We start from the raw sequence: 14288 nt of genomic DNA, 5'->3' as shown, positions 1-14288 counted from the left end.
TGTATGTGTGTGTGTGTGTGTGTTATGTACGTGTGTGTATATATATATTTATCTAAAAAACAACTATTATTTTAGTGGAGCTTTGGGAACTTTATTTTAATCAGAAGTAGCAAGTTCTCCGCCCAATATATTTTATTATTTATACAGACTGACTGGTTTGATTTCTGCCTCCTTTGGTTTCTCCTCCCATCAGAATTAAGATGTCATAACAGGAGCAAAAGCATAAAGTCTGGGTGATCTGATTCAGCAGCAGCCCCCGAGTGCACAGAAGTTGACTGCTGTGCTCAGGGAATTAGAGAGAAAACATCTTGTGTATTGGTACAGGTTGTTATACACCTATTAAAAAGACTAAGCTCTTCAGTAGAGGTGATCCGGTGGTAACCTTGCTGATAATTTAGAAGTCATCTGAGCTCTAGGTCTTGTTCATACTCCTTGGACCTCCTGATTTGATGTCATCTTTAAATGTAATGGGGTTTCTCTATTCTGTTTTTCCATATCATTACAATAAATCACCTTCTTCTAACTCTACCACAATAACTGTCAGAACATCCTTAGGACCCTGCACAGTGGTGATAACAGTGGTACCTGCTTCCTAGGGCACTTAGGAAGATTAAATGGGCTGGTATTTTTAAAGGATGCTCTCTCAGCACATGATATACAGATTCTCAATTAATAATAGCTCTTCACTATTGCTACTTTTCCCACCAATAAAATTATATAATCTCAGGATTAGAAGAAACCAAAGAGCCCATTTTAAATACAGAACTGAGTAAACAATCCTGTAACTTATAGTGGTGAAACTCTGTATTTAAGAAGGTGAGACAGACTGCTGGGGGTTGGGGTAGAAGGTGTTTTTTCCCTGGCACTGGACATTCTTCCAGGCGTGCAACCTGAGATCATAGTATTCCCCCTTTGAACGTATTTTGGGGAAATATTTCTAAAATTGTCTCTTATCACTCTTAGAAGTATAAGGAATTTATTCCTGTTTTTCAGACAAGTTCCTTTGAGACAAATGAAAAGCTGGACTGTACCTTGGAGGTCTTATTTACTTCCATTGTAGGGTCACGAGATCCTGGGAACTCATTTAATCCCATTCTTCTGCCTTAGGGCAGGACTGCACTCAGGCAGGCAGGATACCTGTCCCCGCTATTACTTTAAAGTTTTTAGAAAAGAATATTATATGTTCTTGCCAGTAATGCATTGCAGGCTATCTCTGTAACTCCTTCCAGAATACTTGGAGGAAATTATCCCAGTGTCTGATCTAAATCCCCTCTTCTGCCCTTTAAACACCTTGTATCTTATCTTGACTTCAGTGGAGTTAGAAAAGAGATACTCACCATGGTTTGGCAAATGCCTTATGTTTTTTGAAGTGGCTCTTTGGTTTCTCATATCCCTCACCTTCTACCCTAGAATAAGTCAGCCCCAGTCTTCTTCCACCTTTCTCTCCCATAGCATTTTTTTGTCCAGAGCTTTGTGAGTGGAGGGTTTTCCATTTTGTTGCTCCCTTCGGAGGTTTCCTGGAGACATAGATCGGCACAACAGTGGCAGGGCCCGAGCAGGAGGTGTCCGTGTGCCAGACCCGCTGTCTGCGCCACCCCTCCCCGGCCACGTCCGGGGCCCCAGCCGCCTCCCCGCCTCCCCCTGCTCCCAGTTCTGCAGCAGCAGTGCCAGGACCAGCTGTGGAATTACAGTGTCGGCTGAACTCCCTGCTACTCAGTCCCGAGGCAGCCTCTGGATTTGATACACACCTGGCTAAGGTTTCAGTGGAAGAAACCTCAGGAAGGTTTCTCTGTCCCCCAGAGGCGATCACCAAGAGGCCGTTTCTCTGACATCCTGTTTCCTACTCTTCTGAGATTCTTTCTTGGTTTAATACCATCCCAGCCTGGCCAGAGCTCAGAGGCAGGCTGCCTCACCTTTAAAACTATGGCCCAAGAGGGAACCCTCCCCACACACATCCTCATGTGGACACGCATTCCTGAGCCTGACTGGCATTAAAAGGAAAAAAGGGGAGAGGGGAAAAATGTTGCTAAGTATTAGATGAAAAGAAAAAAAATATATAGAAAATATGAGTAGCATAAAGCTTTCATGATAATCACCTGCCTAGCTCCAGAAGCACCTCACAGGTTGATGCTGGCTTTGCCCCTTTCTGACTCCCTGCCTCCAGCAGGGAAGTATCTGGATATGTCATTGGGGATTGTCTTCCAGAACCTGTTACTGTTTCTGCAAAACCAGTGGACCCCTGTTTTGACACCCTAAGGTTCCCTTCAGTCTCTGTTCAGATTTGCCTGCAGGCCTCATGGACAATCCTCTTAGGGATGCCCTTAACTTTGGGTGGAGTCCTACACAAGAGAGTGGCCCAGCCCACATGGGCCCTCGGTCTGGTCCAAATCACAACAAAAGCAAACCCAGGGCACAGTGAGAATTAATACGAGGGGTACAGGAAAGTGTGAGCTCCCATGGAAAGGTAGAACATCTTCTCCTTGCCGCTGTCTGACTGAATATATTGTTAGTACCACTGACCTGCAACATAGAGCTTTATAAACCAAATTACTTTTTTATGTGTTGATCCAACTTCCCCGAGATTGTAATCTCTGGTACAGGCTCAGAACTTGTGACTCAACATTGAACTGCTCACAAAACCAGGGAGTGCACTTTGTACACAAAGGGTAGTTATTCGTCATTTGCTAAGTAATGGGCAAACGTATCCTACAACAATAGCAACAAAATTATCTTTATTAAAGATAGAAAGATATCTATGGATATCTCTACACACACATTAACATTTAATATATGGAGATCCATTCATTTGGAATGTCTTTTTCTCCCAGGTTTATGGAGGTTATGATTTACAAATAAAAATTAATACATTTCAGTTGTACAACATATTTTAAGTATACCTATGTAATGATGACCACAGTCCAGCTAATTTGTAACATACCCATCACCTCACATAGTTTTACCATTTTGTGTATGTGTGGTGTGGAATGTCTTTTAAAATGGGCAAAGGTTGGTTGGTTCGAATTTGCCTGGGCATGTTTTCTATGCTAATAAAATCAATAATGCCTGTTAATTCGTTAAATTATGTCAGTTAATGTGAGAATATTTACAGATACTTTTTAAAACACCCACTTTTCAAGTTTTTTAACCTCTCAAGGAGTATTTATAAACAGTTGCAGTGCCTCTTCATTATTATCAATTGAGACATTAATTATTTATTCATAAAATATCCTGCCCCAGGTTCTGTTGTGTTTACCTTGAGAACCATAGATGCTCTTTTTCTATTAGTACCAATGAGAGAAGTTTTGCTGCAAAACAAATTAAATTTGTAGAAAGATGACATTCCTTCCTTTGGTTTCATGACAAAAATACTTGGTTGTCTCCCTGACTCAGAGTATTTTTCCTCTGGCAGTGGAAAAGCAAAGATAAGTCATGCAAATAAAGAGGATATGGGAAATAGGAATGTGTGATCTGGGTGAGCATGGCAAGAGAAATGGTCTGTGAAAGACAGAAGAAGGGGCTGGATGCTGTTATTGGCCTGTGGGTTTAAGCCAGTGATTACATTTGGCCTGTGAACAGAAAAATGTGTGTTTTCATATAACCTCAATATATCCTCTCTATCATAATTACTGCCAAGACCTAAAATTTCAAGACATGGCATGAAGTATTTATAAAATGACAGAATTCTTTCTCACTTTAACTTTCTCCATTGAAATGTTGTGATTGAAAACATTCCATGTCAGTCTTTCATTCTACTCCAGAGGAAAAAAAAAAATTTTTTAAAGCCGTACTGATTACCCATTTCTGAGTCTAAAGATTCTTTAACTGAACACAATTGAGAAGGGTGGTGATGGAAGCACCAGGAGAACCTTGCTGATTTCATCATTTCACTGGGGGGTGCAAGGATGATATGATTCCTAGCCAGCCATCATTCTGCCACACCAGTGGTTTGCCAGAAGGGTATGTATGGGGTCATATCAGCCTCAGGAGGTGGAGCAAAGCAAAAGGGAAGTGTTGTCACGCCACATGTCATGGCCTTTGTGCATCTTGAGATTCCCCACTGGGAATTTTCCAGTTTTTATAGGGTCCCCCCCGATGCCCCCAGCTTGGTGTTCCACATATCAGCCGGGAGAGGAAGCAGGGCCTCCCCATTACACAGCTCCTGGGGAGCAATTCGTGGAGAACTAACAGAGTTCTGTCTCCCAGCAACTGGAACAAGTGGCTGTCAGGATGCTGCCAGGAATTAAGGACTTGGCACCTGAGTGCAGCCACTACCCATATGCTAGTGACTGTAACATCCAGGCAGAACAAGTGAGACTCCTCCAGGTGTATGACTGGGAGGCATTCACAGTCATACTTATGCACGCCCCACATGCACACTCGCACAGCTGTGCTGGCAATTGAGCAATAAAGTGTGGCTCTGGCCACCTGGGAGCATGAGTGCCCAAGCCCGGTGACCACTAACTTCACCTTTAGGGATGGCGGCAGGTAGGGATAAGACCCCGAACTTACATTCACTGCTGCTTTGGGTAATGGAAACCTGCTCGTTGAGTATCTTCGACTAAAGATTTTCCTGTGTAATTATCAAACTTCTTAATTATACACTTGGATTTGAAGCTTGTGCTAACCTTAAAGTATAAAAAAATACAAATTAGATAAAGACAAAAGGATTAGAAGAGAGAGCGCATGGCATAGAGGTTAAGCGTGTGGGCTCTGAGCCAGGGCTAGATTCAAAACCAAGCCCTGGCTGCAGCCTTCAAGTACCTATCTCTCTGTGTTTCAGTTTCCTTACCTGTAAAATGGAAATAACATGCCTAATCACAGTTTTGAACTGTACTTAGCACCTAAGTGCCCAGTACATTTACTTTATTGTTATTTTAGTGATGGCGTTTTAAGGGTAGCAACTCTACAAATGGATCGTTACATAGTAGAAACTCTGAAAAGGAGTAATAATTAGTTATTCAGAAATTGTATCTTAAAATCTCAGAAACTTGCCTGTGTTTCCTACATGGAAGTAAGTGAACACTTAATATATGTAATAGTTTATTAAAAATTGAAAATGTAATACATTTAGTCAACAAACATTTATTGAGTACCCATAAGCATCATGGAAAATGATGTTATAGGAATACATAAGACATTATCAACTTCCAGGAGCTTTAATTTTATACAGTAGGCATTCAAAAAGTAGTATAGAACTATCAAGCATTTTTGGAAGGCTGCCTTGAGCAGTATAAGTATAATTCATATGTAACCTTACCTCCATGCTCTTAGAAAAGATACTGGATGAACACACTTAGCTGAAGAGTCTGCACACTGAGAATATGTATTGTCTTGAACTATTTAAGTAAATACAGATTATTACTCAATTCCAAGTGTCCCACCTACATGCATAGAATCACAGCATAAAGTTAAGTGGAACTGAAATGCTAAACATAATGTTGATAATTTGCTGAACAGGTTATGCTCCAGCCCGCAGCTTCGTGCATGAATATTAGAGGAAATAATAAGCGTCTTTCTTCATGGCATTTCACAGCACTGACCTTAAATCAGTCATGAGAATAAACATAGCATTAGAGACCTTAAGGCCTTAAACAAATGTGCATTTTATAATTAATTTGCAAGCAAATATCACTCTTAATAAAATCTGAAAATATCACCCTGGGCTATTTCTAGTCAATCAACTTGTGTGTATCATCAGATGTAGTCTTATACAGGATGAGGGCATTTTAATGAATGGGGACATTTTTAATAATTGTGAAATTATAGGAATGATTGGATGTAACATTGAAATGTTATTTCAGGTGTTAGTGATGATTTTCAACATGGTTTTATTTTTCTCACCCATATAGCCTTCTGTAAGAGTGGGGAGCACTGTCATCCCATTTTTCATAGGAGAATCACTTGAGTCCTAGAGAAAGTTTATGTGACACAGAGGCAGTTCCAAGGATCCGGTCCCCAAATGGCCAGTATATGCTGTGGAGGATTTCCCCAGGCTCTTCTAGAGGCATCCATTGACCAGCATTGTGTGTTTAGTTCTTTCCATCTCTTCTGTTTTGTCTAATTTTTGAGGCATTTGGCTGATTATTTTTTCTTTTGTTCATTCATCAGGCGCACCTTGGTTACCTACTGTATGCTCAGTACTATTGGGCCGTACTTGATCACAGTTTCCAGTAGTATACATGAGTTTTTTACATCTGCTTCTCATTTAGAAAATTCTAAAACTCAGATTTTTCTGCCTCGACTCTTTATGGAAGGAGACAGTCTATAAGAAATGAGATGATTTAAAATGATTGAAATTTTAAAATTATTTTGCTGACTTTAAACTCCTTAAAAATAGGAATTATATCTTGTTCATCATTTAAGCCCATTGCAATATTTAATGACTGTGGCAGATATATCTACTGTTGGGTAGCGGCTCTTATCTGAATTGGTGAGTGTTTCTGTGGTGAATGTGATAAATGTTAACGGCTGTAATTGTAAACATGAATGGTTACTTTTAAAATCCAGTTAATTGGTGTGGCATAGTCCTACACTGTGTTAAATTTATATCCTGTAAATTCCTCACATATGTTCGAACCAAGTAGAAGTTGCCTGGGTCTTCAAGAATTTTAAAATAAATTCTTTTTAAAAATGGAAAACCTTCCGATTGCAAAGTGAGTTATTTCCACAGCTCTAAATTCTGGGCTTTCTATCCTTTTTGCCCATTCATTAATCTTCCCTACCTACCCATCTCCCCACCCCCCCACCTGCCACCCACCGCCTAACCTGCCTTCTACCTGCCGATACCCCCTCTTCATCCTTTCATTTTCCAGGATCTGTTTTAATAAAACTAGCATTGAGAGAAGTGTGAAAGTCACACAGTTGCTCTTCAAGTTAGAAATGCTGCTTTGGTTTTTAACTAAGATGAACACAGTATTTATTGATGGACCAAAATCTGGCACTTTTAGGAGTAAACAGGGCACTATTGGTAATCATGCTGGAAAACCAGGGCCATTCTGGGTATATCAGAACATATATATGGTCACTTGTACATAGTATGTTTTCCTAAAAATCTAAAGTGAGATTCTGCCCAGCTGGGCGTGGCTCAGCGGTTGAGCATAGGCCTAGGATCCAGGAGATCTCCGTCACATGCCTGGGTCAGGGCACATGCCTGGGTTGCGGGCTCGATCCCCAGTAGAGGGCGTGGAGGAGGCAGCCGATCAATGACTCTCATGATCGATGTTTCTATCTCTCTCTCCCTCTCCCTTCCTCTCTCTGAAATCAATAAAGATATAAAAAAACCTAAAAAACAAATAAACCTCCTTTTAATAAATAAATAAAGTGGGATTCTTATATAGTATTATGGTATTTTTTAGTTCTAGGGTATATGATCTGTGAATTCCTTACTTATATTAAAAACATAGAGTGTAACAGATTTTTAAAGATTATATTTTGTGTGTATTGCTGTAACTTGCACATGTTCTTTTGTGGCATCAATTCCTATACATTTACTAGTTAGCTGTCCAGTTTGAAATCATTCAGATATTTAACTTCTTCCCAGTTATTACATTGCTTTGGAGTTGACTGCTCTCCCATCCATCCAGTGGGAATCTGTAAATCACTTTCTCTAGGAGCAGCCTTTACAAGGTGCCACCGGGGCTACGAAAGAGGAGGAGCACCCAATCTTTGTGTTTCTGCCATCCACAATAGAGCTGGGGAGGCAGGGCTGGCAGCATGTGCACAAAACAACTACTCTGCATAAGCAAGTGATTGCACAGGGACCGCAACAGGAAGGGTAAGAAGCACCAGAGAGAAGCTGGTAAAGAGGCCAGGGAAAGCTAATTAGAGGGAGTAGGGACAGAACCAGAATAACAAGCTCAGTCAGGCCAGCCTAGGGCTTGCTGGCAGCCCTCCGGTGGATAATAAGTGGGAATTACTGACTTATGAAAGACTTAGTTGAGGCATACGTAATTTATTAGCCTATGAAATGATTGCTCTTTCCTCTGAACTTGTGTTTCTATTTTACATATACTTGAACTTGTGTCTCTATTTTACATATACTTGCTGTGCGATCTTGGGCAGATCTCTTAACCCTTCTGGTCTCATTATAAAATGAGACTCAGAATAGTGTCTACTCATAAAATCGTTAAATTGGTTCATTTATGTAAAGCATTGGGACAGTGCCTGGTGTTAGAAAAATATTTAAAAGGTACTCTATTAGAATCTTAAGTCACCTTTAGAGGAAAGGCATGCTTTAACCAATACGGGTGGCGCGAAAGTAGGTTTACAGTTGTGAGTACACGAAGCACAGAGTGTATTCTTTATTATTCTTTATTAATTATTGTATTATTTTCCATCTGATCAAATGTAAACCTACTTTTGCCACACCCTGTGTAAGTCAGTTTGATCGTAATTTACCTCCTGTAGTGTATATATCCCTGTCTTGATTTTAACTTGCTCTTATCGCTTATAATTTTTTTATAGCCCGGAAGTCAAAGAAGCTGGGAAAGTTAAAAGGAATTCATGAGGAACAGTCCCAGCAGCAGCAGCCCCCGCCACCACCCCCACCGCCCCAGAGCCCCGAGGAAGGCACGACCTACATCGCACCCGCAAAAGAGCCCTCTGTCAACACGGCGCTGGTCCCCCAGCTCTCCACAATCTCACGCGCGCTCACACCCTCCCCTGTGATGGTCCTTGAAAACATAGAGCCCGAAATCGTGTATGCAGGCTACGACAGCTCCAAGCCCGACACCGCCGAAAACTTACTCTCCACGCTGAACCGCCTCGCGGGCAAGCAGATGATTCAAGTCGTGAAGTGGGCAAAGGTAATTCCAGGTAGGCTTGCCTCTCCTTTCACAGTCTGCGTCCTGAACTAGACAGGCCAGGGCGACCCATTTCACCATATCCAACAGAGTGATTGGAGTTGGCTTTCTCTTCTGTCCTGATAGCAAATTTTTAAACTGGTATCAGATGAATGGAGGGTGTAGCAGAAATCTGGGCAGCATGCTCGCTTTCCTGAGCAGCTGGAGTGAAGGGTTCTATGGTTAACATGTCGTACATTTCTTGTGTGCATGATTGCAATGGAAAATTTCATCCCAGAAATCTGGTCATGAAAGTATAAACTCAGCCTGTTACTAGCAGCTCATAACCAGGGCTGATCTAACCACAGACCAAGTAAACCAAGACCTATCTAGTAAGTTGTATGAGCCCCTGAAAATCTGTTCTTTCAAAACATAGCATCTTACCTCCAGCACCCTTTAAGTTGTCCTTGAAATTCCTACTTGAGTCATTTTTTATGCTGTAGGATTTTATTAATATGGCTTCTATTAATCTGCAGAAACATCGCTTAGAATTGCTATCACATTGTCCCAGTTCATTTATCCAAAGTATTTTCTTAAATGACCTGTGGTCAACCAGCAGCCATAAGAAAACTGATTGGGGAGAGCTGTGATGACTGATTCTTTGAGAGGAGCTTCCCCTGGTGAAACTCTACAAATGAAAGAATAGCCTAAAGTCCCTGGGAATACAGGGCCTGGAAAAAGGAACAAAAGGGCTTGAGGCCCAGAAAGGAGGCCTGTGGGAGAGGGGAGGACAGGGCCCAAGGGTGCTTATCCGACTTCAGAACTTTGTTGAAGTCCCATGTTATCCCAGATGATAGGAAGCAAGTAATAATGCTTTTCAACCATGACAAACTCATGAAGAGTAAAATCTTCCATTGTTGCAGATACACAGTAGCTGATGGTCATTACATTATATTTTATGTTAATTTATTAATTGGGAGTAGAATAAAGACATTTTACAGGTTCATACAGACTCTTTCAGGCTAACCAGGGGTTTTAGACCAGCATCCAACGAAACGCCCTGAACCCCCCAGTTTTATTTGCCCTGGCCATTCATCCTCATTGAGAATTTAGGATGAATTGAAATGAAGCCTTCAACAGGGCCAGGCCTAGGGTGAATGACCTATAAATGACTGTGGAATCGATTGGAGTCTGTTAGAGGAAGGTGGCTGTTTGGAGGCTGACTTAAGAAGCTTCTTTCTGGAATGTACTTAAATGCTAAATGTATTTCTGTGTTTAATTGTTCTGTTCTTCAGGATTTAAAAACTTGCCTCTTGAGGACCAAATTACGCTCATCCAGTATTCTTGGATGTGTCTGTCATCGTTTGCCTTGAGCTGGAGGTCATACAAACATACGAACAGCCAATTTCTCTATTTTGCACCAGACCTGGTCTTTAATGAGTGAGTACCTGTTAATTAACCTTCATAAAATGAACTGCAGGGTTATTTGTTATGCTTCTTTTTGATTTCTAAACAGATGTGTGTTTGTGAAAGAATCCACTGCTCCTTGTATCTTTTAAGAGTTAAAAAAAATCTATCATTTGAGAACTTAAAAATTACTCTTTACCAAATTATCATGCACATGCCTGCATATATATATAAGTCAGTATATATAAATCTCACATAATAGTATGTGGGAATTGTCCCAAAAGAAAAATATCCAATTGGCTCCAAAAACTTGACTGGTGCAAAGCCACGATTAATAGAAAACAGCCGCTTTTGGTATCTACTTCAGTTGAGAAGACTATCTAATTTCTAAAAAGTGTGAATGTAGGAAGTGTGCTTGTTCATAAAACGGTTCTTTTGTTAACAGTATACAACTGCTCAGTGTGTTTTCATGACAGTCATAACTATTCTTCTTTGCAGTCATAAGAGAAGCCAAAATGTTATTCTTTAGTGAAACATTTTTGCTTTTATGATGCATTTTAAAAGAGTGAAAGAATCGCAGTAGGTTTTTCTTTGAATTCCTTCCTATGTTTTAAGTTTACATTTTAATACTGTTTGTCTTCCACATTAGCACATCTTATCTGTTTATATCCAGCGGTGCTTCTTTGTAATTGTTGGGTCAAGAAATACAGAAAATAAAAAGGAGCGTTTGAATTATGGAGTGAACCACAGCCATATTCTAACAGATGGCTCTCTCTAGAGATATGAAAATAGGGGTTTTCCATGGAGAAGGAAGCAGATGAGAAATAGATTGATGATCAGAGAAACAAAAGCAATGGAAAAGATTCAAAGTGGACACACAGTGCCAATATACTGAAATAGTACCAGTGCTAATTGACCTAGGAGTACTAGTTCACCCAAATACGGCCAGCTGCAGACAACTTTATTCCAAGATAAATCAGGAACATCAGTTGTTGGTTCTCAAGGTGACCCTTCTTTTGGCAATTACAAAGAATAATTCCACTCCTGCGTAAATTTTCACCAAAAGCATGAAGTGAGGCCAAACAACTGGCAATCACATTTTAATTTACTTGTTTTCCTCAACAATTAGTTCATAGTATTAAATAATAGGCCTGTCTAAAAATATGGCTTATAAACCAAAAGAAAAACATATTAAGGAGGGTCTTTCCTTTGAAAGGAAGTGTGAGCAAATAAGAATCCCTGTTAGTGTCATCCAGGGTGTCTCCATTTTCATTTTAACAGAAGATTAAAGTGATCCATTGAATCTAATTTAGTACATAAACTTTTGTCATACAATATATGCCACAGAATTTTAATCATTTTAAGTATACAGGGCAGGGGCCCTAATTGCGCTCACATTGCTGTAGAACTGTCCCCACTGTCCATCTCCAGTTCTTTTTCACTGTCCTTAACAGAAACTCTGACCTCATGGAGCAGTAATTCCGCAGTCACCCCCACCCCGAAACCCTGATGACCTCTAGTCTATGAATTTGCCTATTCTAAGGATTGCATATAAGTGGGGTCATACAATATATACTTTTGCATCTGGCTTATTTCATTTAACACGTCCGTAGCGTTCACCCTTACTTACTGTAGCACATATCAGAGTTTCATCTTACGGCTGAATCCTACTCCATTGTACATATGGTGGATCCTCACTGACTACAGATTCTGTACTTGCGAATTCTCCACTGTCTACATTTATTTATAACCCCAGAGTCAAATCCTCGCGGCACTTTCGGGGCTGTTTGCGGGCATGCACAGAGAGGCAGTAAGTTTAAGTCACCCAGCATGTGCGTTTCAGCTGAGACTACCATCCTGTTTCTCACGTTGTAAGCAAGTGTCCTTTCCATGGTGTGTTTAGTGCCACGGTTTTGCGTTGTTGTGCCTTTTGTGGGTGATTTCACCGTTTAAAACGGCTCCGAAGCGTAGCGCTGAAGTCCAGTGTTCCTAAGGGCGAGAAGGCTGTGACGTGCCTTAGGGAGGAAACGCAGGCGTTAGACAAGCTCCTTTCAGGCCCGAGTTACAGCGCTGTTGGCGGTGAGTTCAATGTTAATGAATCCGCGGTACATGTTAATAAGGTGTCTTGAACAGAAATACACATAAAACAAGACTATGTATAGATCAGTTGATGAAAATGGTACAACCAATGAATCTTGAGAACCTAATCCTCAGTTCCCCTAGGAGGAACAGGGTAGTGTTCTCTAATTCGGTCTTTGCTGCAACTTTCTAGAACATAGTTCTTTATTTATTTTTATCACATAAAGAGAATTGGCCACATTGTGTTTGTTCATTCAGCTGTTGATGGATATTTGAGTTGTTTTCACCTTTGGCTGTTGAATATTGCTGCTGTCAACATTTGCATATAAGTGTGTGTTTGAATCCCAGCTTTCACTTCTGTTGGATATATACCCAGGAGTGCAACGGCTGGGTCACATGGTAATTCCATGTTTAAATCCTGAGGAACCACAGGACTGTTTTCCACAGCAGTGGCACCACTTCATATTCCCAGCAATGCCCCAAGAGTTCCAAATTCACCACACCCCTGCCAACACTTGTTTTCTGTCTTCGTGTGTGTGTGTGTGTGTGTGTGTGTTTAATAGCTATACTAATAGGTGAGAAGTGTTGGGGGGAGTTGGACATATATTTGATATATAACGTCATGTAAATTTAAGGTATGCAACATGTTGATTTGGTACATTTACACATTGTAATATGATTGCCATTGTGGTGAGAGCACCTCTATCAGGTCACATAATTATCATTTCTCTTTTTGTGGCAGAATAATTAAAATCTGGTCTCTACGCAGTTTTAATGATTATAATACAGTATTGTCAGTATTCAGTGTACTGTGCTCCAGATCTCTAGGACTTGTTTGTCTATGTTACAAGTTAAGTTAGTACTTTTAAACAGCATCTCTCCTCTTCTCCCACCCGCTAGCCCTTGACGACTACCATTCTTCTCTGTTTTTACAAGTTTGGCTTTTTTAGGTTCCACATATGAGTGATATCTTACTGTATGTGCTTTCTCTGTCTGACAGGTGTGTCTCTTAGTAGGTATGAAGTGGCATCCCGTCGTGGTTTTGCTTTGCATCTTCCTAATGTTGGGAATCTTTCATGTGCTTCTTGGCCATTTGTATGCCTTCTTCAGAGAAACTTCCATTCTAGTCCTCTGCCCATTTTTAATTGGGTTGCTTATCTTTTTGTTCTTGAGTTGTCTGAGTTCTTCATATATTCTGGATGTGAAACCCTTATCAGATACATGGTTTGTAAATTTCTCCCATTCTGTGGGTTGTCTTTTCACTCTCTTGATAATATCTTTTTTTTATATGTCTTTATTGATTTCAGAGAGAGGAGGGGAGAGGGAGAGAAACATCAATGATGAGAGTGAGTCATTGATCGGCTGCCTCCTGCACACCCCCGACTGCGGATCGAGCCCGCAACCCAGGCATGTGCCCTGACCAGGAATTGAACCACCATCTCCTGGATCCTAGGCCAGTGCTCAGCCGCTGACCCATGCCTGACTGGGAGATAATCTCTTTTGATGCACTTTTAAAATTGAAGTTTTTCATTTTAACGAAGTCCATTTTATCTATTTTTTTTCTTTTGTTGTCTATATTTTTGGTGTTATCTATTAATTTTTAATTGTGTGCAAACATCCAAGTGTACAGGTTCTAAACCAAGTGCAAAATTGTAAGAATCCTTCTTAACAAATGAAACTTAATAGAAAGCACCTTATATTTGAAGCCTGAGAGAATTAATATCATTAAAGAGTTTTGGAAATAAGAAATAATAAACCAAGAAAAGAAAAAGAAAATGTCATGTAAGCTTTTTAAGCATTTATCTGTTCTAGAAAATTTTAATAGAGATAAATGGAACCAACAGCAAAAGCCACTTTCTAATGTTATAAGTAGTTTAAATGTTATTATATAATATTTAAATGAAAAGTCTGTTTCTTGTTCTTAAAACTTTTGACCTCAACCCCAACCTATACTTCTGTAAGTTTTCTCTCAACTAGAAAGAACTGGGTAGAGCTATCTTTCTCAGAGGACTGGGGCTGGAG

At 40.3% G+C, this 14288-nt stretch overlaps 1 protein-coding gene across 1 annotated transcript in view; it reads left to right on the top strand.

The window, feature by feature from the left end:
- Window positions 1–14288, top strand: part of NR3C2 (nuclear receptor subfamily 3 group C member 2) — a 283104-nt gene that overhangs the window by 216018 nt on the left and 52798 nt on the right. Inside the window, exons 6-7 of the mRNA XM_087816506.1 lie at window positions 8464–8814; window positions 10076–10220. Coding sequence (XP_087672632.1) covers window positions 8464–8814; window positions 10076–10220 — 496 coding nt within the window. The remainder of the gene's footprint in view (window positions 1–8463; window positions 8815–10075; window positions 10221–14288) is intronic.

Source organism: Miniopterus natalensis, chromosome 4, assembly GCF_054644295.1.
Source record: "Miniopterus natalensis isolate mMinNat1 chromosome 4, mMinNat1.hap1, whole genome shotgun sequence".
In the NCBI taxonomy this organism is placed as follows: domain Eukaryota; kingdom Metazoa; phylum Chordata; class Mammalia; order Chiroptera; family Miniopteridae; genus Miniopterus; species Miniopterus natalensis.
Note: the sequence above shows the minus strand (reverse complement) of the source record. Positions and strands in the feature narration are given on the sequence as shown.